A 24,555-nucleotide genomic window follows, 5' to 3' on the forward strand; every position below is an offset into this window, starting at 1 on the left:
GTATTTCCGTTTTCTCATTTAGATGTATTTTAGAGTTTAATGTGAGGCATTTCATTGGGCAGCCTTTACCCAAGCATTTCAAACTTAGCCTGTTGGGCTCATTTCCTTTAGGATTCCCCCCACCTTTATGTATTTCCTATTCATTCTTGTTCTTGTCTGTTTTTTTAAAAATAATTCTTCAGCAGTCACCTTTAGTGTTCTTCCTCTAGAGTTAGTTTTTTTCAACCTTATCAGCTGAAAAATAAACTTAAGGATGTTTATTGCCATTATTGGCTTTCCTCTTGCTGTCAATTAAAGCAGCCCCTGTCCTGATGATCCTAAGTACTCAGTGTAGGCTATTGTTATTATCCATCACTTTTGGTCCAACATGGCAAAAGTTCATACGGTCTTATGATCACACAATTTATTGGAACTTCTACTTACCAGTTCTGATATGTAGCTTCCTGGAACTACCTTCCTGGAGGCCTGCTCCAGACCTCATGTTTGTAGTACCAGTGTCGTCCTTCTGGCCGATTATTTCTAAAGGTATTCTCTGTGGTAAGTAACATTTTTCTGTGGGATGTAGAATGCAGAGGTGACTTTGACAGCATTGTGTCTGTCTTTTTTTTTTTTTCCCCCATTGTGTCTATTTTTAAACCTGTGAGCTGAGTGCTAAGTCATCAAATGCCTATGTAAAAGTAATAATAAAGGTAGAAATACCCTTAGGCTTCTTCAGAATAATAATAGTAGTGTAAATTTCAAAATATCTTAAGTTCTCATTTTTAATGAGTAAAAGTCCTTTTAGAAAACTGGTCATGTGTTAAGGTTGGGTTTCCTGCTTAGATGTCTCTGAAACAGTACTCTCAAACTTTCAGCTCTCCCTGTTCTACTTCCAGGGAGGTCTTCACTTCAGAAATCCAAGACTCATATTCATCCAGCTTGGTGTCAAGTGGGCTGTTGCTGCCAGAATTATCTTGTGATTATTTGAGAGATGTATCAGTTTCTTCTGAAGTACAATCAACTGTAGAAGCCTTTGTAGCAGGTGTGTAACAAGGCAAGTGCCCAGCTGCTGCAACCACTCCTCTTGGAGCTACCCTCTCGATGACATGAGGACTCACGACCTCATGAAAGACTCCAGGGAGCAGTGTGTGGTTCTTGGGAGCCTTTTCTTTCCTTGGCAGCTCTTCCTGAAAAATGTATTATCAAAAAACACCAATATGAAGGTGTAAATAAGGAATGTTAAACATGTTCTTTTCTTCCCAGCTATGATGTCCAAGAGGAAATTATTTCGTTTATAAACATAGTATTGTGATTGCAGCAGTTGTATTAGTGTAAAATAAGCTGAGCTTTCTTTCACCATATATTAAGGTGTTTGGTTGTGAAAATAGCTCAAAGGCTCTTGTGAATAGAGAGTACATTCTAGTGTCTATTGATAAAAATAAACTTGGGAGCTTTTATTAAAAATGGATTTGCTCTTTTAAGTTTAAATAAGTCAACGTCCAGCAACACTAGACTATAGTATGTAGTGGTCTATAACATGTCGGAACCAATAAATCAGTACTGTTTCTGATTTATACACCATTTAAGAAAATGGTGCAGTGTCTGTTGGGAATTAATAACCAGGATTAGATTGGAACATGGGGGAAGTTTGGCATCATCTGGGTTTGAGTCTGCTGCATTCTTTTTTTTGGCCGGAGCACTTTGCAGGATCTTAGTTCCCCAACCAGGGATTGAACCTGGGCCCCCTACAGTGGAAGTGCAGAGTCCTAACCACTGGACCACCAGGGGAATTCCCTGTGTCTGCGTTCTTAATGGAGAGATTCCTGGAAATTCCCTGTGGTGTGGATTAACTTGGTGGATCTGGCATACAGTATAAACTCTGCTCACCGCCAACACATGCACACTTATTTTCATTCTGACTCCCTAGGACATGCTGTGTGTCAGATTTTTGGTTTAATATTACCACCAAGTAACTTTAAATGCCTCTTGAAAACATTTTACTCAAATATTTCTTTACTTTAGTGCCTAGTAAAGCAGAAATGTAGAACATGAACCTTTTTGCAACAGTGAAACTTTAAAGTATTTTTGCTCACGTGTTAAGAAAATTGCAAGCATAGGATTCTGAGGGTATGGTTATGAACTGCTTTTAGGACTCTTTCAGTGAGATCGGGCGTAGGAAAGACTCAAGAACAGTCTATGCTTAGCCACCAACTTAAGCCTTTTCAATTGTTGGAAATACTGGGCTTCCAAGTGAACATTTCATTTGAGCACAGGGTTTGTTGGCTCAAAATGTGTTAGAAACCCTCTTTCCTGAAGGTCTTTGTGTTTTGTGGATTCTTTTGAGGAATTAGTTTTTCCTGGGCATAGCTTTTAGTTTTTAACTGACAGTTGAGCTTTGCATTTACATGTGGGTCACTTGTATATCAAGGTTTTGGGCTCCTTTTAAGGATGTGAAAGATGGACCTCTTTTTCAACACACTTGAGGGAGTTCTTTCCTGTCATCACCACAACCCTTAAGTTTCAGAACTTCCCATTCTTAGAATCATCCTTTGTCCATCTGTTTCTCAGCACCTACTCTGGGCTAGGAAATTACGGGAATCTCAAGACCTTCCTAGGGAGCATCTGAGAAGATAAACCGAGATAGAGCTCACTTATCTCAACATTTACCATCTTTTATGCATAGACGTTATTAGTATTGGTTTTAATCAACTGTTATTGCAGTGCTTGGTATAATTACAGAAGTAAAAAATACTACGTTTACATCTGTCTCAGTTGTTGCAGGTGTGTTGGTCCCAAAATCCTTTTTGTCAGGTCCTGCCAATATAGCACATTTTATTTTATTTTTCTGTCACAGTCCTTTTGTGAGTAAGCTAAGGATTGGTAAACTAACCCTATGGTTACTTCAGAAGTCAGAGTTCCATTTCAGTGATGGTAATATAGCCACTCTAATGTACTCTCACTCTTTCCTTTAGAGCAGGGCATGCTTTAACATATCTTTATTCCTGTTGGTAGTACATTTATTTGTCAGCTGTTTTAGTTTGTCCTTTACTGTTTAAAATTATTCCACTTCACAGAGAATACAGTGTGGTTGCCAGGGGCTGCGGGAAGGGGAGATGGGGAGTTGTTCCTCAGTGGATGTAAAGTTTCAGTTATGCCAGGCAAATAAGTTCTAGAGATCTGCTCTACAACACAGGGCCTGTAGTTCGCAATACAGTATTGTGCACCTCAAAATTTGTTAAGAGGGTAGATCTCACGTTGTGTTCTTTTCCCCCCAGCTTTACTGAGGTATACTTGACATATAACATTGTATATGTTTAAGGCTTACAACCCAATGATTTGCTAGGAGTGTATGTTGCAAAATGACTACCATAATAAAGTTAGTTAAGAGCTCTAAAAAAAAAAAAAAAATTATTCCACTTCACAAAAGTCTGTAGTGACAGAAAGCAGATAAATGGTTGCCTGAGGTGGACAAAAGGGACATGAAGAAATTTCTCTTTATGGTAGTGCTGGTTACAGTGGTGTATACATTAGTCAAAGCGTGGGTGTACGTTATTGCATGTAAACTAATTCAAATTTAGAGTTTACCTGAGAGTTTTAGACAAAAGATATAGAAGGAGCAAGGTTGAAATGTGGAAACTAGTCATAAAGAAAGGTTTGAAAGGCTATGAGAAAGCATGATAGGATGTTTTGGTACCACATGTGAGTAAACTTTATTATACAGAGGTTTAAGAACTATGGGAATTTATATGTCTGAGAAATGGTTAATTGATTATGGGGGTGTCATTTAGTCTATCAAAGAGACTGAGAGTTGTGTTTGATTTCCAAAACAGGAATCCTGTGTTTTCTAGGAACGGGACTGCAGGGGAGACAGAGTTTTCCTTTTAACAGACAGGCATACCTCGTTTTATTGCGCTTGGCAAATACTGCATTTTTTACAGACTAAAGGTTTGTGGTGACCTTGCTTTGAGCAAGTCTATTGCTGCCATTTTCCAACAGCATTATTTTTTAGTTAAGGTATATACATTGTTTGTGTTTTTTGGGTGTGTGTGGGTTTTTTTTGGGTTCTTTTCACACTTAATAGACTAGAGGATAGTGTAAGCATAACTTTTATAGGAACTGGGAAACTGAAAAGTTTGTGTGACTGGCTTTAATGCAATACTCACTTTATTACAGTGGTTTGGAACTGAACCTCCAAGGTATGCCTGTTAATTTGATCATCAGCATCTCTAGAGCTAGCCTAATTAGTTGTTCTGTGCCTCAGTGTCTTCATCTGTAAAACAGAATAATACTGTCATAGTGGGGTTTTCTTTTAATATTTATTTATTCATTTATTTATTTTTGGCTGCATTGGGTCTTCATTGCTGCGCGCGGGCTTTCTCGAGTTGCGAGTTGTCGCGAGCGGGGGCTGCTCTTCATTGTGGTGCGCGGGCTTGTCAGTGGGGGTGGCTTCTCTCCCTGCGGGGCAGGGGCTGTAGGGGCAGGGGCTCTAGGTACGCGGGCTTAGTTGCTCCGCGGCATGTGGGATCTTCCCGGACCAGACATCGAACCCGTGTCCCCTGCATGGGCAGGCGGGTTCTTAACCACTGCGCCACCAGGGAAGTCCCTGTCATAGTGGTTTTAAAGGTTAAGAGAATATTGTATAAAGTACTTGGCACACTGCTATAAAAAATGTTTGCTTTTAGATTTAAGCTAGTTTAGCAGGCAGTGAGAGTTGAACCTGTAGATTATATAGTTTGAAAATAGTTGGAGAAAATATCCTATCCCTATGACTATAACCTTACTTAATCTAGAAAAATTTCTGAAGGATGTGGGCATTCAGCAGGTAAGACTGGATTGAATGGGCCTGATGTTTTTGCAGCTGTTTAGGATCCTGATGTTAGAGGAAAATTAGCCTTCTTGTAAACACTAGCTGTAGGAAATTGAGGTTCATCTTGTCCTGGCTTTAAAAGCTAGACTTTACATTTGGTAGCAGTTGCCTGTGATGGTCAGTAATTGATAACTCAAGGTTCCCAGGTAAATACTGCATAGAGAGTAGAGTCTCCTTAGGAGTCTCATGAGCGGAAATACTAGGCTAAAGATCTTGATTAAGTATTTTTCATCATTAATAGAATTATTGATCTTTTTGAATGAGTAGGTTTTATCTGTTCTGTTCCTTTAGTGCATAGTTCAATATCCCTCTAAAATTGATGTTCCAGCTGGTCTTACATTGCTTAAAATAAACATGTATCCTCAAGCCTAAAATGTGTACTTTCTGGGCACAGATTTAAATCATTTCTGGTATCATAATCTAAGAGATTTGCTCAGCTAAACTGAATGTAGTTGAGTTCTTGGAAATAAAATTGTCATTTTTAAAATACTGCTTGTATTTTATGAAATTTGACTAATGCTCTGGCTTATTGATGAGTTTGTTTTGGTACAACCAAAAAGCCGACACTTTTTTTTTTTAAATTTATTTATTTAATTTAATTATTTTTGGCTGCATTGGGTCTTTGTTGCTGCACGTGGGCTTTTCTCTCGTTGCGGCGAGCGGGAGCTACTCTGTTGTGGTGCGTGGGCTTCTCATTGCGGTGGCTTCTCTTGTGGAGCACGGGCTATAGGCGCATGGGCTTCAGTAGTTGTAGTTCGCGGGCTCTAGAGCGCAGGCTCAGTAGTTGTGGCGCACGGGCTTAGTTGCTCCGTGAAAGCTGACACTTTTGAGAACCATTGAAATGGAGTATATTTTTAGGACAGGGGCCGTCACCCATGGTGAACTCTTGCATAGAGCAGGGAGAGGGGAAAGGAAAGGGGGCAATCAAGGATGTAGGCAAAGCTGTGCAGGTTTTAAGATAGGTTGCCAAGAGCTGGTCTATGTCCGTTATAATTAATGTGGCAACCAGAAATCAGTCCCAGGCAATGAGTAGCATCCTGTCTAGAGGACTTGTTTTGTTTATGGACTTTATATTAAAATAAATCTTTGCCTAAAGTAATGTAAGGACCAGTGAATTCAGCAAAGAACATAAACTTATTGTGTGTGCCGCTCCAGAGGACAGTGGGTGATTTGGAGAAAGAGGGAAAACTTTATTTGATGGGGGGGGGGGTTGGATTTAGTCTGATGCCCTTTTAAAAATCAGAGTTCTTAGTAAATAAATGGTTTAGGATGTATAGGTCCCTAGCTTATGCCTAGTTTCAAATTATGATGGCATTTTTGTATTTCTGGCAGTTGGCGACTTAATTTTAGCCCTTCCGAGTCAACACTTAAACAAGTGATTTTAATTTTGTTTTTTACAACAATCTTTTGAGGAAGTAGTTAAGGTAGTTAACTGAAGTTGACCTCAGATTGCGCAGCTATTAAATGACACAGCCAGGACTAGGTCTTCTGACTTCTAGTCCAGTAACATTTTCACCAATCATCTGACCTCATAAGAGACTTAACACTGTTAACTTGATTTAACTAGTCCATTTTAGCTTGTGATGGGATCTAGATAGTGTGTATCAAAGCTACAGATTGTCCCCTAAAGTTGGCCTCCACTTTCACTCATTCCTATTATTGATATTTACACATCACCTACTCTAGAATTTTACTTAGAAGACGTTTATCTGCAGTTACCTGGTAGCACACTGTTATGTGGCTGGCAGTGTATTGAAGTTCAGACTATTTTGATTTCTTAGCTGCAGACATTTATTCCGCTAGCTTTCTTTACTTAAAATGAGTAAAATTGTGTGTGTGATGGAGGAATCACGAAACAAGATGAATAAAACAGACTGGCTCTGCAACTCTGTATGTAAGGTGACCATGTCTACTTGTAATATTTTGTGCATATGTGTCAATTACCTTCTCAAGAAATTGTCATATTAAGCTTATTTTTTTAATGTATAAATTCACATTTATTTGCTTTAAAATGGGCACTAAAGGAAAGGATATTAGTGATCTAGTGTTTCTGAAAGTGTTAAGTGATCACAGATTCTTCACTAAATTGGGTACTTATTATTAACACACTCTCATTGACAACTCATACATTAAGTTTGACTAATGAAATAATACAGACTTGGAAATAACTTCTATTTTGACAGTTTGTTGCATATTCTAAGGACCCAGACGTAAGGCTTGGTGGCCCGTCTCTTGTTTTTCCTGGTTTATGACTTTCGGCTTTGTGGAATACGGCTGAGATGAAAGGATTTATTGACGATGCAAACTACTCCGTTGGCCTGTTGGATGAAGGAACAAACCTTGGAAATGTTATTGATAACTATGTTTATGAACATACCCTGGTAAGCGTGCCATCTCACATTTCTGAAAACAGTGTTATGAATTTCTGAAATCTGAAGCGTCAATGCTTTGTTTCCAAGGTCTTAATCTGATAAAAGAACTTTGTTCCAGGTTGTCTTGACTTGACAACCCCAGTTCCCCTTGAGAAGTGATGAGATTTTCTTTCTAGCTCACATTAAAAAAAAAATGCTTCCTGACAGCCCTTTCTCTTCTGTGCTTTATAGCACCTGGTTTTGTATGTTCTTTTATTTTCTTGATATGTTGCCAGCTATCCACTTAATCAGTACGTGGCTTCTTACCCATTTTTCTCAACTGTGTACTTCAGTACACAGTTATAAATTATAATTAGATTTTAATTTATATTTCAGATAATCTTGGTTATGTATGTTGAATGAGAATTTATACTGAATGCTTACTCTCCACTGCCCAAGTGTCAGTTTCTATAGAATCATATTTATTGCTACTTAAGATCATTTTTGTTTCATACTTACTGATAGAAAAATTTTGTTTATTGCCTTACTGATAGAATTTTTGTTGAAGCTAATTTCCCATATTCCCCAAATTCGAACAATTGTTTTCGTGTTACTGGTGTTCAGTAATAGGATATCCAAAAAACTTTCTTCTTCTCTTGACCTTTACAGATGTGCTTAAGTCTTCTCACACACCAGCAAAATCTTGTTATTTCTCTCTTCTGCCATCAGAATTCTTTTTGGGGGGTGAGGAAGAGTGACACTTGTCTTACCGTTCAGTCTGTTCTATAGCTAAGTCATTCTACGGTTAATTCTCTGATGTCACTAGTCTTAGTCACTTTTACAACACACTTCCTGGGGATGGCAGCATGTTTTTTAAGGATGGGGTAACTTCAGTACAACTGTCCTATATCTGCCACCCGTAACCCATAATTTCTAGTCGTGTCTGTTTCTTGGTCAGTATGTTCCAGTAATGTATATCTTCAAATAATGTGGATTATAGAAAACAGTAATATCTTCATGGCTTTTCAAACAATACTTGCACGTTGTATGTTTTTAATACGATTATTTTGTCTGCCGTCTAACATGGGGCAATTCATGCTCTGGATGACATGCATAGTCATCTCTCTACCCCTAGAGTAGCCCCAACTTCGAAATCATTACAGGTCTCTCCCAGTCCCTAATTAAAATCTGTTTATTTGGGATTGAACCCAGGCCACAGCAGTGAAAGCGCAAGTCCTAACCACTGGACCTCCAGGGAAGTCCCCCAGTTTTCTTTCTTTTGAGGGAAGAATATCCTTACTCAGATTTATCTGACATTTAGTGTACTTCTGTATTTTTAAATTCAAGTTGGCCACCTATATGCACACAAACTACCAACTTTATCTCCTTAAAAATGGGTTTCTTTTGTTTCCTTGTTTTACTGTCTTTAAGTGAAATTCATAATGGAGATACAGCTTTTTGTTTAGGATTCCTCATTCTACTCACCGTATTAGGAAATTAGATCCTATACTGCTAAAGTAGGTTTATTTTAAACAGTTAAGGAAAGCATGGAAGGAAATAAGTAGTCTCCTTCCCCTCCTCTCCCCAAAAGTAAAATTGAGGCATTTCTGAAGTAGAAAGTCGCTATAATTGATACATTTTTTTTAATCGAAGAGAATATTTTCTATACCAGCATAGCATAGCACAGCACAGAGTCAAATTTAAAAAGAAACAAGCCTTAAGTGTGGTAGTATGTAAATGTTTATCCTGGCTCATTTGTGGAGGAAAAGGGAGTTCTTTCCTACTTTTGATAATCTGTTTTCAATAGTTTTTTATGTTTCTCTTTTTCATAACCATAATAGACAGGGAAAAATGCATTTTTTGTGGGAGATCTTGGAAAGATTGTGAAGAAACACAGTCAGTGGCAGAACATAGTGGCTCAGATAAAGCCATTCTACACGGTAAAGTGCAACTCCACTCCAGCTGTACTTGAGATCTTGGCAGCTCTTGGAACTGGATTTGCTTGTTCCAGTAAAGTAAGTCATTTTCATTACTTTATTACTAAACTGCAGCATTTTAAAATTGACTAATTTTTGGTGACCCACAGCAGTAGGAGAACACTTGCAAGGAAGTTTTGACTTTTGAATGTGTTTCCTAACTCTTGTTTACATTTGCAGTGTACTATTGGAAATTTACAAACTTTCAAGTGTACCTTTCAAGGAATGTTTCAGTGAGATGAGATTTTATAAGCTTTATTTTTCTTTAATCAAAATTCTTCCTCATTTTTAGCCTAGAGCTAGCTTGACCAAATTACTTCTTATGACAGCAAGATAATATCCTAAACTATGAGATTTCTCTGATGGTAATTACAGGCATACCTCAGAGGTACTGCAGATTGGGTTCTAGACCACTGCAATAAAGCAAGTCAGATGAATTTTTTGGTTTCTCAGTCCATATAAAAGCTATGTTTATACTATATTGTGGTCTATTAAGTGTGCAATATAGCATTATGTCTAAAATATAATGTACATACATCAAATAAAAAAATAATGCTGTTGAAAAAATGGTTCCAGTAGACTTGCTCAACACAAGGTTGCCACAAATCTTCAATTGTAAAAATGCAGTATCTGCAAAGTGCAATAAAATGAGATATGCCTGTATACCTTTTTTTTAAAAAGTAGGGTCAGTATTTATTTTTAATTTTATTTTTTGGCTGCTTTGGGTCTTTGTTGCTGCGTGTGGGCTTTCTCTAGTGCGAGCAGGGGCTGCTCTTTGTTGTGCTGTGCAGGCTTCTCATTGCGGTGGCTTCTCTTCTTTGCGGAGCATGGGCCTAGGCGCACGGGCTTCAGTAGTTGTAGTTGTGGCTCGCGGGCTCTAGAGCGCAGGCTCAGTAGTTGTGGCGCACAGGCTTAGTTGCTCCGCAGCTTGTGGGATCTTCCCGGACCAGGGCTCGAACCTGTGTCCCCTGCATTGGCAGGTGGATTCTTAACCACTGCGCCACCAGGGAAGTCCCTGTATACCTTTTTTTTTTTTTTTTTTTAAAGGTTTTTTTTTAAATGATTAGCACCTTTAATTATTTTTTATTTTATTTTGGCTGCGGTGGGTCTTCATTTCTGTGCGAGGGCTTCCTCTAGTTGTGGCAAGCGGGGGCCACTCTTCATTGCGGTGCGCGGGCCTCTCACTATCGTGGCCACTCTTGTTGCGGAGCACAGGCTCCAGACGCGCAGGCTCAGTAGTTGTGGCTCACGGGCCTAGCTGCTCCGCGACATGTGGGATCTTCCCAGACCAGGGCTCGAACCCGTGTCCCCTGCATTAGCAGGCAGATTCTCAACCACTGCACCACCAGGGAAGCCCCCCTGTATACCTTTTTAAAAGGTTTTTAACAGAGTACAGTATAGTAAGCATTACCGGAATCTGAACTATGACATACATAATCCTAATTTAACCTTATATAATTTGAATTTAACCAAAAAATAAAGGTATGTGGTAGTGATTGAAAAGTAATAGAAAGCATGCCTTTTAGATGACACTGTTTAAAATCTGTTTTTAGACTGAAATGGCTTTAGTGCAAGAATTGGGTGTATCTCCAGAAAACATCATTTACATAAGTCCTTGCAAGCAAGTGTCTCAGATAAAGTATGCAGCAAAAGTTGGAGTGAACATCATGACATGTGACAATGAAGTCGAATTGAAGAAAATTGCACGTAATCACCCAAATGCCAAGTAAGTGTAAAACTAGGTACATGGGAATATTATTACCTAGGGTTTGGGGTTGTCTTTAGCCTGGGAAAAGGGGGCATTTATGTAGAGCAGTGGTGTATGTTGTGATTACTGTGACTATTTCAAGTTCCTTTATGGAAAATGCTACTAGCATTTTATTGGCTACTTCTGATCCTTCCTGTGGAGCTGGGATGAGATAAGGGCATTTTGGGATATGAATTTATAATCTTTAATTCAAGGAAGAGAATCTGGTTGGTAGGATAATCAAATTAGAGCCACAGCTATATTTTCACAATTACATTAACCTTGCTAGTTATTTGTCATATTGGGAACAGGATGTGTTTTGGTCAGCTTTTTTTCCTGGTTAGCTGAGGGTTTAATCTGCCCTTCGATGTGGTTTCTTGAATGGTTGTCCTTTGTGTCAGTGTCTTAGGAACCTAGTCCATAGATTCCTGGGATTTCTTTAAGGCCCTTCTCCTCAAACAGGAAGTTTAATGTTTTTACTTGTACCTACATGCATCCCAAGAGTTATTTTTTTAACTAAACACTTCACTTTTTAAAAGCAAAAGAATTTAAGGCAAAATTAATATTGCCATGAATTGGTATATCAAGAGGATTTTACAATATACTGAAAGTATATTAGTACAGAATTGTTTCCTTTTTAGTAAGTTATTGTGTATGTTATATGTTGCCGAAAATGTGTATCATATCCATATTTTCCTTGTATTCATAATTTTCTTATTGACTTTAATGGTATTCTTAGAAAGGTATCGTGACAGGATTTATTACTCTGAAAACCTTTGTTTTGATAAAGGCCAGTTTTTTGATAAAGTGGTTCTAGGGAACCGCTTGTCTCTTAAAAGTCTTCTGGGGGCGGTGGGGGGTGGAGTCTTACTTTTCTGTGACCTGATTTGGGGTGTTTACTGTATTAGATTATAAATGGAATGGTATATTCTTGATAGAGCTGGTTCTACTTGTAGGTAGAATAATTTTGCGTTTACAAACAGCATTTTTGTATAATTGCATTTTTTAGTGGTTAGTAATTACTTGGAGATTGCCTGACAGTCTTGATCATTTTTGTCTTGGTTGTCGTGGTTTGGAAGGAAATACCAAATAGATTTGAATCAGCAGTCTAAAAGGCTGCTGTTGAGATACGTAAAATAACGTAGGACTTCCTAATTTTTTTGTTAGATGTACAAAATTAATGGGAGGAATGTTCAGAATAAGTGGTAGAAGGTTAGCTAACTAGAACAATTTAGGAAATTTGGAACATTTAAAGCCCTGATCATTTTTACTGAAAGACAATGATGGCATTGCTATTCAATTTAGTCTTTCTAGGTGGATTTATGGACTGATGGACTTGATTTGAAAGTAATGTCTTTCATTACAGAGCCCAACCGACTCTTGATGCTACAACAGAGTCTTAACTTCCTGCATTTTCCAAATTCCCATCCTTGTAAGCTTCATGCTTTAGGCCCTAATTGCTAGTTTTTTCTCTATACAGGATTGTTTTTCATTAGGTTCACTTGATTCATCCGACGCTGGATTTTGGAGCGCTGACAACATAATCAACACACTTCCTACAATCTTCAGGCTTCACATGTGCTGATGATGATGTAAACCAACTCTGCCCCAATCATCTTCCCCTTCTCTTAGGGTCTTACTACATATTGCAACAGAAGATAATATTGGAGGTGAAGAGGGTAACATGAAGTTTGGCACTACCCTGAAGAACTGTAGGCATCTTTTGGAATGTGCTAAGGAACTTGATGTCCAAATTATTGGGGTTAAGTGAGTATTTGTTTTAAACTTCATTTTGTGGGTGATAATCTTTGTCTTTCTGTTTACTGATTTAGAATTTCATTTGCATGAACTCTAATAGATTCAACTTTGGGTTTAATATACACATTTCCCTTAGTTCAGGAAAGCAACTAAATATGCTTATCCTTCATACTATTTTGTACCTGTACCTTCCCCTCACCCAGTAAAGAGAGAAAATAGTAAGTAACAATTCAGTTAGTAATGTAAATCACCTCTTTTTAAATTGAATGGAGGGATTTACTAGAACTCTAATGAATACCAAAATGGCATTCAGCTTCTAAGTTGTTGGAGATGTCATTTTTTTTTCTTTTTCCTATCCTAAGACTTTTTCTCTTCTCCTTTTTAATCCCTCAAGAGCACTTCAAAAAAGCAGTAGACTTTATTTTACCCTCTCAATTTTATGTGTGAGGAAAACTAAGACCCAGAGAGTTAATGATTTTGATCATAGTTTCAGAACCATGATCTCAGTCAAATTTGGAGCAGCTTAATGCTCCAAATTTTAAAACTGCTCATTAAGACGGATAAAGAATCACCACTGTTAAGCTTAAATCTACCTTACTTGATAATATTAACAGTATTGGAGAGTTTTCATAGTTCAGCTAAATTTTATTGTTAACACACAGGTAAATTGATTTGGGGTATATTCTTCTATGAATTTTAACATATTTTTGTAACCACTGCCACAGTCAGGGTACAGAAAGAACCATATTTCAATTCAATTTATTTTATTTTATTTTTTGGCTGCACCACACAGTTTGTGGGATCTTAGTTCCTCAACCAGGGATTGAACCCGGGCCGCCTGCAGTGGAAGCATGGAGTCCTAACCACTGGACCGCTAGGGAATTCCCTATTTAAATTTAAATAGTCTGAATCATTGATAAGTATCACTGTTAATGAATACTAACAAGTATCAGTACTACTCAGCTGAATTAATGTTCACTTGTATTTATTTCACAATAGATAACATTTTTATATTTTTAGATAAAATTGTGCGTTCAACTTAAAGGTTTTGTAGGGTGATGCTTGTTACTTTACCATATCTGCGTAAAAAGCATGTCCCTATCTGATAGTCATGAAGCATAACTGATAACTTATAAAAAATTGTTTATAAAATTACAGTATTCTAGTATTGGATAATACTTTTCTAAAAGGCTGGTATTGTAAGTAACTTGGATGATTAGAGGCTCGTGCTTCTAATGCTTTAAATATTTGGTAAGGTTAATGTGAATATTTTTTGTGTCAGTATGGTGAATGAGAAAGGACTTATAGGAAAGGCCTCTAAAACTTGCAGCAGCTTCAAATTTATTACTCTTATTTCTTTCAGATTTCATGTTTCAAGTGCTTGCAAAGAATCTCAAGTATATGTACATGCTTTATCTGATGCTCGATGTGTATTTGACATGGCTGTAAGTTTTTCCCTTAAATTATTTCGATATTTTAATTAAGCCAGGATGTTATCTAAGATTCAGTGGTTTTCTTTTTTTTTTTTTTTTTAATAAATTTATTTATTTTTTTATTTTTGGTTGCGTTGGGTCTTCGTTGCTGCATGCGGGCTTCTCATTGCGGTGGCTTCTCTTGTTGCAGAGCACGGGCTCTAGGCTCACGGGCTCAGTACTTGTGACGCACAGGCTCAGTTGCTCCGTGGCATGTGGGATCTTCCCGGCCCAGGGCTCGAACTCATGTCGCCTGCATTGGCAGGCAGATTCTTAACCACTGCGCCACCAGGGAAGCCCGATTCAGTGGTTTTCTACCTCTGAAGTACTCTTCATTCATTCATTTTTATGACATGCACATTTTTAAAAATGGGTGTGAAGGGATGAAATAGTAATTTACTTGCATATGTCTAAAGATAATACGGAAACATCAGGAAGACAATACATATAACATTGAATGAATCTGCTTCTGTTAGTAGAAAGCAAGAAATTTACTGTACTAAAGGTCAGAACAGAGATTATTTACCTCCTTTTTTTTTTGAAATGTCCCTATATGCATTACAATTTGGAAAAGCATTTAAAGATTTTCCCCCCTCCACATCTCTAGGGAGAATTTGGCTTCACAATGAACATGTTAGACATTGGTGGAGGCTTCACAGGAACCGAATTTCAATTGGAAGAGGTAAACCTTGTTCAGTGGGTGGACATAACTGGAATAATCTCTCATTCTTTACTACTTACCTGGTAGATTTGTAGACTAGAGTTTTTACAGCAGCAACTAAAGGTGTAACATTGTTTAAAATTTTATTCTAAGAAAATGAATAGGCAATGAGAACATAGCTTAACTTTGAAAAGTTAAAACTCTATAGCATAATTTTATCACAGTTTCTATTTTCAGTACTTGATGGCACAGATGAATTCATAACTTGGAGAGCTTGAGCTATTTTATCCAGATACACACCACTCCTCACCTTCCTAATATATAGAAACTGATTTGAAATTTTGCTCCTTCATTGATAGTGATTGAATATAGAGACATGACTTTAAACAATCACCAGTAGCCATTTGCCATTGGAGTTACGATATTTTTTTTTTTTATGCCATTCTGATAGTTAGAAAATAAACTTTGATGACTTGAAAGCCTGCTTTATTGCAAAGCTTCATGGTCTATAATTCAACTACTTAATTTTCCTAGAAAATTTAATAGCTATTAGTCTCTTATTGTGAATTATCTAATCCAGTATTAAAACCATAATGTGGGGTTTTAAATCCATAGGTTAATCATGTTATCAGCCCTTTGTTGGATGTCTACTTTCCTGAAGGATCCGGCATTAAGATAATTTCTGAACCCGGAAGCTACTATGTGTCTTCTGCATTTACACTTGCAGTTAATATCATTGCAAAGAAAGTTGTCGAAAATAAGTTTTCCTCTGGAGGTAAGTTACAAAGTTTATAGTTTTGTTTCTGTTAGTAGGTAATTCCAATTAGTTCGAAGATGGGTTTATCAGATACTACTCAGGTATAAATTTACTGTAGGACATTTCATGGATTATAAAGTTGTGGGTGGTCTTCATCCATCAGTAGGCAGCAGCTAGGGAGCTTTTCAAAATGCCCTAGCCAAGGTCCCATTCCATAATAAGACTTTCTGAATCCAGCTCTTCTTGATACTGATGTTGAGATAGGCTTATTTTAGATAAACTTACCCAGGTGATTGATTCCCCTTAAGAACCAGTACAGTCTTAAATGTATGATTTGACAAGTTAATGAAGGCTTACACTGTCATCCCTATCAAGCTACAAATAATTTTCGTATCTTAAAGTTTTTTCTCAGTTTTGTTCCTTTGCCAGATAATCACTCTGATTATTTTTCCACCATAGATTAGTTTGGGCTGCTCTTGAACTTCATATAAATGAGGTCATATAACATATATTCTTCTGTTTAAGACAGCTCGGTATAATGTCTGAACCATTTTGTTTTACATTTATTGCCAATTAATATTCCATTTTCTGAATGAATATACATTGTATATTCATTGTATCCATTCTCTTGCTGATGATTATTTGATTGTTCCCAGTTTTTGGCTATTAAGAATAAAATTATTACTACATTCTTGTACTACTGGTATTGTGGACATTTTTCATTTCTCTTAGGTAAATGATTAAGAATAGAATTGCTGGGTCACAGAGTAGGTGTCTGCAAAGATTTCAGAATGGTGTTACTATTTTGCCCCTCCAATGACAATGTATATATGCAAGTTCTGGTTGCTCCCCACCTCTACTGACTTTTTGGGGGGGGGTGTCAGTGTTTTAAATTTTATCCATTCAGTAGGCGTGTGGTGGGGGTATCTTACTGTCGTTTTAATTTGCATTTACCTGGTGACAAATGATGTAGAGCACTTTTTTCATGTCTTCATTGGTTATCGTCCTTTGTGAAGTGTGTTCAGTATTTTAGGCTAACAGTTTTAAGGTATGTCAGTATATATATATCGGTGTTTATGTTTTGAGGAATGTGAAACCTATGAGTCAGTTCTGTAAATACTAATTCAGACTTTGATACAGATGTTTTACTATAAACTCGTCTTTACTTTTCCTGTTTCATTTCAGTAGGAAAAACCGGAAGTGATGAACCAACCTTTATGTATTATATGAACGATGGTGTTTATGGTTCTTTTGCAAGTAAACTGTCTGAGGACTTAAATACCATTCCAGAGGTTCACAAGGCAAGTTTTATTACAAATAATATAAAAACTGCTTATATGGCAGTTTATGAACAAGCTGTTATTTTTAAGATACATCCCAATTTTTGGAGAAATATTTTAGGATGGGGGAAGGTTGCCCCTTTTTTGAGGACTTGCATATCTCTGGCTGAGTTCCTTTAGTTGCTTCCTTAGATGGAGTTAAGGAACATCACTGCTGCTGGTTCTAGGCCTTTCTTCCAGGGACATATTTGATCTGAGATAGTGAAAAAATGCTCTTATCCACCTTCAAATTCAGTGCCTGCCTGAGTAAAAACCTAACAAAACAACAACCTTTTTTTTCCTACAGAAATACAAGGAAGATGAGCCTCTGTTTACAAGCAGCCTTTGGGGTCCATCCTGTGATGAGCTTGATCAAATTGTGGAAAACTGTCTTCTTCCTGAGCTGAATGTGGGAGATTGGCTTATCTTTGATAACATGGGAGCAGATTCTTTCCATGAACCATCTGCTTTTAATGATTTTCAGAGGCCAGCTATTTATTATATGATGTCATACAGTGATTGGTAAGATGGTGTTTTTGTTTTAAAGCAGATTGGGTATTTGAGGTGACAGAACTGTAATGAACGCACAACTTAAAAGTAATAGCAAAATGATCTTTTAAGAGTAACTGGGGGACTTGCCTGGTGACACAGTGGTTAAGAATCCGCCTGCCAATGCAGGGGACATGGGTTCGAGCCCTGGTCCAGGAAGATCCCACATGCCGCGGAGTTGCATGTGCATCACAACTACTGAGCCTGTGCTCTAGCACCCACGAGCCATGACTACTGAGCCCGTGAGCCACAACTACTGAAGCCCATGTGCCACAACTACTGAAGCCCGCGCGCCTAAAGCCTGAGCTCCGCAACAAGAGAAACCACTGCAATGAGAAGCCCGCGCACCACAACGAAGAGTAGCCCCTGCTCCATGTAATTAGAGAAAGCCCGCGTGCAGCAATGAAGACCCAACACAACCAAATAAATAAATGAAAATTTAAAAAAAAAAAAGAGTAATTGGAAGACCACCTATTTTACAGTCCTATTTCATTGTCCATTTGTTATGTGGTTGTGTGGTCTTTATCCTTAAATTCAAATTTTCTACTTTTTTCTTATGTAGGTATGAGATGCAAGATGCTGGAATTACTTCAGACACAATGATGAAGAACTTCTTCTTTGTGCCTTCTTGCATTCAGTTGAGCCAAGAAGACAACTTTTCCACTGAAGCTTAAGCAGGCATTAACGCTTTTTTAGATCTGAAGTTGCAGGTTAAGCTTGTCTGGTCTACATTCCAGTGTGGAAAAAATTTGAACAATCTTATTCTGTTAATTCTCTTGAAAACAAAAACTACTAGTAATAGCTATTTGGGACCAGACAAAATTAGCTCTCATCTATAATTCACTGGGGGTAATTGGGAGATTAAGATAATGTGTCCACATTTAAACTTACCAGTTTGCCCTACCCTACCCCTTAAGCGTTTAAAATAAAATATGCAACAAAATGGATGACTTAGTGGAGATGGAAGCCCATTAATTGGGTTCCCCATTAAACCGTTTACATACAAGTACACAGTTTTTATACTAAGGATTCGTGTTTAAAAAGTCTTGTAAAGTTAATGTCTTTCACCCAGATATATCAAATGTCAGTGGAAGACCAGTGTGATTTCATTAGATACGTTTAGTGTATTTAGAATGTGTAAATTTGTGCTTTGAACTGTAGTTTAATAAATGTAAAATTGCATCATAGTATTTGTTGTATTTGACCTAATGTAACCCTTGTATGATTGCAATAAAATTTTGTGTAGATTTTACTGTTTTTTCAGGCTAAAACTTTGGGAAAGGGGCTAGCTAGCAAAGGTAGTTTCGAAATAGATGTGTATATGGACTGTTTAGAAGGTTATTTTCCTTTATAGCCCATTTAAGTTTAGTTTGGCTCAGTACATTTTTCATTTATTTAATTAGTAATTTAAGTAAAATGTTTGGTAAATCATTGTGAAGTTGAGATTCATTATGGAGAGTTGATGTGCAGTAAGCATGATGTTTAACAATTTTAACACCAAAAATGTTAATCCTGCATAAACCAATTGTAATAATTAATAGGTGTTTCTGTACAGATAGAATGCATAGAGTACCTTAGTAAATCTTTGAATCACAAATCTTTTGGCTGAAATGGAAGATTCTCTTAAGTACCTTGAAAAAACTTTGGGGGAGGGAAATAAAATTGCAGAAAACTCTGCTGCGCACTAAATCTTAAAGAAGGGCTACATCTATATCCAGAAACCTGATGCTCCTTTGCACGGAATATTATTTAAATTGAAAATTGTGAGGTGGGGTGGGGAGAAGCACACCTATTTTCAGTTTCTCAATTGCAGTGATTTCAGACTTAGGGTTTGTTTTGTTTTAGCTGTTCACTTAGCTTCTTGTTATTTCCCATTTGTTCAGCTTAGTGTAGTTTTAATTCTTTTCATACTAAAATTTTATGGTGATTGGGGGAAGTGAGTTAGAGTCACTAACATGACAGTTGTTGCCAGGAATTTGCGTTGTTCACTGCTAGTATATTAGTAATCCTAGATCTCAGAATCACAATAGTAATAAACAACAGGGGTCATTTTTTCCTAACTTACTCTATGTTCAGATGTGGAATTTCTGTCTACCAAGAGGAAATGTGACTTCACTTTGGTGCCAATGGACAGAAAATTCTACCTGTGCTACATAGGAGAAGTTTGGAATGCACTTAATAGCTGGTTTTTACACCTTGATTTCAAGGTGGAAGGAAATTGATCATGAATCTCTAATAAATTTCAATCTCTTAAACCAGTAGGTGCTTAATATTTTTGATTTGATTAATTCCCATTTGAAGTATGTGGGTTCTATTAATTTTAAAAAAAAAGACTCCAATCTGTTGTCATCTAATTACCCTTGGGCTTTTCCAAGATGTAATGTGGGGTTTTATGCAGAATTCCAAGCTACCATGCAACTTTTTTTAACTGTAATAAGGAGGAGGAATTGTTCCTAACCTTCTTTACTTGTTGTGCTTTTTGGTCCAGAAATGCCAAATCTTTTAAGAGATGGTACAACTTTGACTCATTGGCCTGACTATACAACTTTGAGCTTCATGGCGTGTCGATTTTGCCATATTTATAGGAGAGCTATTCTGTGTATAACAGCTCAGAGTTGCAAGTAAGACGTGAATGATACGGTAACTTTAAGAAATATCTGTGTTGTATTTGAAGACTGTTTGCCATAAATCTGAAGTTTGAACTTATGTATTTCAATTTGGTTTGCTTAAAATAATGAATTAATATAACCATTTTTTTTAAAACAATATTGTAATCTCAGTTCAGAATTTAACTGAAACTATAAAACCCAAATGATTTCTATATAGTAAATTGAACTGTAAAGGTAACTTGTGTGTGATTCTGAATACACAGATAAAATGTTTTTATTCCTCCTTACATTTTAGTTTTGCTTTGCTTTGGCTTCTGTCGTGAAAGACTTGTAATTTTACATATCAGCTTTGTGTGTTAACTTGTAAGCATTCTTTAAGAATCTTAACTTGCTTTATCACTTAGTAACAAATTGAATCTGGTAAAATGATTCTGGATATTACATACGGAATACTGAAGGCTTCGATAAAGTCCAATATATATGTGAGCCCAAAGATTTCAGCTTTTGTGTGTTGTCTTGGAGCAGGTAAGCACCATCTTTCTTACTCCTGAATTCCATGACCTATATTGGCTTCAGTTTCAAAAGCAGTTCCATTTTAATCTTTGAAATCCTGATTCTACCATAATACCTCTTACGCCTGTCAAAACCCTTTGTAGTTGATGGCTTAGGAAGAAATTTAGCACTGGGTCAATTATGGGAAATTGGAAAGTTAATCCACAGCTGGCTAACAGGTGAAGTGATCATGTATTGGCAATAGAAAAAAGGGGTTGCGTGAGAGTGCAAGAGAAGAAAGATCCTTTGGTAAACCAGCAGGATCTTATTCTGATTAGATTCAGTCTCAGATTCCAGTTAGAGCTTTTCCTAAATGACGGTGCCAGACTTCATCCTGTCCGCCTGTGCTTACAGTTCTGTCACCACTCAATTTTTAGCAATGGTGTACAGAGCAAGGGGGACACGGTTAAAATTCAGAAATTTTTAATTCTCTGGATCTCATTGATTTCCTCCCATCTGTTTTTTTAAAATTTTTGGCCTCACTGCACGGTATGCGGGATCTTAGTTCACTGACCAGGGTTGGAACCTGCGCCCCCTGCAGTGAAAGCGCGGAGTTAGTTATTTAGGCTGCATTGGGTCTTAGTTGCTGCATGTGGGCTCTTAGTTGCAGCATGCATGTGGGATCTAGTTCCCTGACCAGGGATGGAACCCAGGCCCGCTGCATTGGGAGCACGGAGTCTTACTCACTGGACCGCGAAGAAGTCCCCCAAGTCTTTTTTTTTTAATCTCTGCAATTTTTACAAGCTAATGATCTCCCAAGAAAGCTTTTTGGAAGTTCCCCCCAGCCAGCCCTTCTCCCCCGCATCCCTCACCCCAACCCCAGACGTAGATAGTCTTTTTTTTTTTTCTCTCTCTGTTTTTGGAAGTCTTTTTTTTTTTTCTCTATATGTTTTTGGATTGGTCTGTATCTTTATTAGAGGCATTCTTCGGATGTGTGGTAACCCTTCTATCTGAGTGGGGGGCTAAAGAGCGAATAGGAAGCTGTGAGTGCCGTTTGTCAACTGAATGTGCTCTGTCCTAGTGGATCAGTTGGGGAACCTCATGTCATAATTTTGAAGTCTTTGCTCATTCTCAGTGAACACTTTTCATGTCTCCTTCCTGAAGGGTAATGGGCCATCTGCTAGCATTCTAGAAGACAAGTGGAGTCAGAGGGGTTGGGCTTCTGTATTCAGTGTGCAGTAGGGTACCCCTGCCCTCAGCAGTGCTCCATGTCCATTATTCCAGAGGCCCATTTACCCACTTGAGAGAAGGAATCTCCAGTCATGACGAATGAGAGTGGGCTCTTGCCCAGCTGTGCAGCGTAGGAGAAAGGATTTAGGAATTGAATGCTTAGACTTCCAGACAATCCTTATTTTGCCCCACCTCCAGATGGGACTGCTGCCAATTTCTCTGCAACGTTTTAGAATTTGAGGGTTTTTTGGTACCCCCTGGCAACTTGGGATTCTGTTTCCTGCCGTTTCTAAATAATTTACTAGTCTGTGCACTTTCCAGCTTCATTTTTTCATCTGATGTCTCCATCCTTGTGAGTTTTCGCCTTAGTTCAGGAAGAAACAGATGTGTTTCCAGTCCACCATTGTAAACGTGCCTCTCAATATATACTACGTGCATGAGCAGTCAAATTAGGAGAACTTTTAAATTTGGGGAGACCACTCAGACTATTTCCATCTGCTCACTGAGCTTAATTTGGGGGGATTTTAAAGTTTCATAATTTTACGGGTATACCAACAATCCCTTTACCATAAGGGATATATGGGAATAGAATTTTAATTTGCATTTATCTAGAACTGTTCTTTTTTAATTTTAGTGGGATGCTCTTAAGTTGTAGTTTATGCAACACAGTCACATACTCAGTTTTTGTTGCTTCAAACCAGTCTTAATGCACTTAGGCAATTTCTTTGTTTTACTGCTCAGTAATGCCCCTCAGCTTTAGTTACTTCTGTGACTTAAACCTACCCTCTTAATAGTCTCTCTTACTGTTAAATTCTCAACAGAAATAAAGGAAGCGAGGGCATTTTTGAAGTTTGGTTTCCTCCTTTTCTGATTCTACGAGAGAACACACGTAAAGAGCTTGCTGGGAGAGGGAGGAGAACTTTAGTGTTTCCCAAAAGAGAGGCATCATTTTATTTATTTATTTATTTTTGGCTGTGTTGGGTCTTCGTTTCTGTGTGAGGGCTCTCTCTAGCTGTGGCAAGTGGGGGCCACCCCTCATCGCGGTGCGCGGGCCTCTCACTATCACGGCCCCTTCCGTTGTGGAGCACAGGCTCCAGACGCGCAGACTCAGTAATTGTGGCTCACGGGCCCAGCCGCTCCACGGCATGTGGGATCCTCCCAGACCAGGGCTCGAACCCGTGTCCCCTGCACTGGCAGGCAGACTCTCAACCACTGCACCACCAGGGAAGCCCCGAGAGGCATCATTTTAAAATGTGTTTTAAAAATGGGTTTAGGGACGTCCCCGGTGGCACAGTGGTTAAGAATCCGCCTGCCAATGCAGGGGACACAGGTTCGATCCCTGGTCCGGGAAGATCCCACATGCCACAGAGCAACTAAGCCTGTGCGCCACAGCTACTAAGCCTGCGCTCTAGACCTCCTGAGCCACGACTGCTGAGCCCGCGTGCTACAACTACTGAAGCCCACGCGCCTAGAGCCCATGCTCTGCAACAAGAGAAGCCACCGCAATGAGAAGCACGTGCACTGCAACGAAGAGTAGCCCCCGCTCACCACAACTAGGTAAAGCCCATGCGCAGCAACGAAGACCCAACGCAGCCAAAAATAAATTTTTTTAAAAATGGGTTTAGTTAGTGTTACCTTCATGTTGCCCCAATAGGAACTGGGTTTAGAGTATTTTAGATTGATGTCGGGGAGGGCATGTAAAGCTTCATATGAGAACCTATGCGGACATACAAGAAGTTCACGTTGAGGAGGAAAGTAACTACCCAAGTGGCACAATGCTACTGCCCCCTCCCTTTTATGTACAGTCAGTTTTGCTAGAACTTGGCATATGCTTTCCTAAAAATCCTTACACTATGTGAAACCGCACCATGGGCTGATGGGGAATATGAGGTTGGGAGCACTCATGCTGTCAGTGCGACATTACAATATTGATGGTAACCAATTTAAAATGGCTGTACAGTTGTACACATGTTAAACAAATACATAGATACTACAGCCACTGCAGCACGTCACCTTGAAAAAGACCCACAGTTTGTGGAAGTGTTGCAGCTTGTGAGTTGTGAAGTGGTGGAAGGGGGTTATCTGAAAGTGGTAACATCAGTTTACGGGTGGGTGTGGCTTGTTACACTTGGTGAACTGAGGTAGCTGGTAGATATTTGAGGAGTGTGTATTTTGCATATTCGTATGTTAAGAACCACGAAGTTCAAGTTATCTTAACGTTGACCCCTAATGAACCAATCACCCTGGAACAAACGGTTTCAAAACTGACTTACTCTTCACCCTCTTGGGAGTAGGTTTGAAGAGTGTATCAATAATAAAGGATTACACTCAAGTCTTTACTACAGCAGTTTGACGGCAATTGAGAAAAGAAGAGCAAAAACATAGGACACGGTGGAACTAAAAGCCTAGCCTAAGCTATTTCGTCAAGGACAAGCATCTCCACAGCCTCATGATACCTCTGTGTGACACACAAATATGGAGCTCAAAGTATCCTAGGGATATTCTTATCTAATTTCTTTGTTTTACATTTGAAGAAATGGAGACTCAGATAGGTAAAGGAATTTGCCCCCAAATTTTACAGCTAAGATGTATCAGAGCAGGGATTTGAACCTAAGGCTTGATAAACCTGTGTCATTATTTTAGACTGGGTTTCCTGAACACAGGTGAAGACAGCTGCACGCAGAAGGTTGATTGGAAGTGCTCGTAGGAGCTGGGAGGCAGGAGTGGGCAGAGGGAGAAGCTGATCCATGATGTATTTCCAGCCGAGTCCTTAGCTGAGCCAGTGGGG

The 24,555-nt window shown here is 38.4% G+C and overlaps 1 protein-coding gene and 1 non-coding gene across 5 annotated transcripts in view; one reads left to right on the forward strand and one right to left on the reverse strand.

Moving 5' to 3' along the window:
* The window catches only part of AZIN1 (antizyme inhibitor 1), a 30,140-nt gene extending 11,446 nt beyond the window's left edge, over positions 1-18,694 (forward strand). Inside the window, exons 3-13 of one of the 4 annotated variants that reach the window (XM_059901579.1) lie at positions 876-1,021; positions 7,030-7,227; positions 9,039-9,212; positions 10,727-10,899; positions 12,553-12,687; positions 14,042-14,123; positions 14,758-14,832; positions 15,427-15,586; positions 16,754-16,869; positions 17,195-17,409; positions 17,999-18,694. In XM_059901579.1, the coding sequence (XP_059757562.1) occupies positions 7,126-7,227; positions 9,039-9,212; positions 10,727-10,899; positions 12,553-12,687; positions 14,042-14,123; positions 14,758-14,832; positions 15,427-15,586; positions 16,754-16,869; positions 17,195-17,409; positions 17,999-18,110 (1,344 nt within the window). In that variant the 5' untranslated portion in view covers positions 876-1,021; positions 7,030-7,125 and the 3' untranslated portion in view covers positions 18,111-18,694. The remainder of the gene's footprint in view (positions 1-875; positions 1,022-7,029; positions 7,228-9,038; positions 9,213-10,726; positions 10,900-12,552; positions 12,688-14,041; positions 14,124-14,757; positions 14,833-15,426; positions 15,587-16,753; positions 16,870-17,194; positions 17,410-17,998) is intronic. The other 3 variants (XM_059901578.1, XM_059901581.1, XM_059901580.1) reach the window with 3 other exon arrangements.
* On the reverse strand, positions 1,695-1,768 carry TRNAG-UCC (transfer RNA glycine (anticodon UCC)). The gene has a single exon. It is a non-coding gene; the product is annotated as a tRNA-Gly (tRNA).
* Positions 18,695-24,555: the final 5,861 nt, after the last annotated feature.

The sequence above is a fragment of the Balaenoptera ricei genome, chromosome 17 (assembly GCF_028023285.1).
Source record: "Balaenoptera ricei isolate mBalRic1 chromosome 17, mBalRic1.hap2, whole genome shotgun sequence".
Taxonomy (NCBI): Eukaryota; Metazoa; Chordata; class Mammalia; order Artiodactyla; family Balaenopteridae; genus Balaenoptera; species Balaenoptera ricei.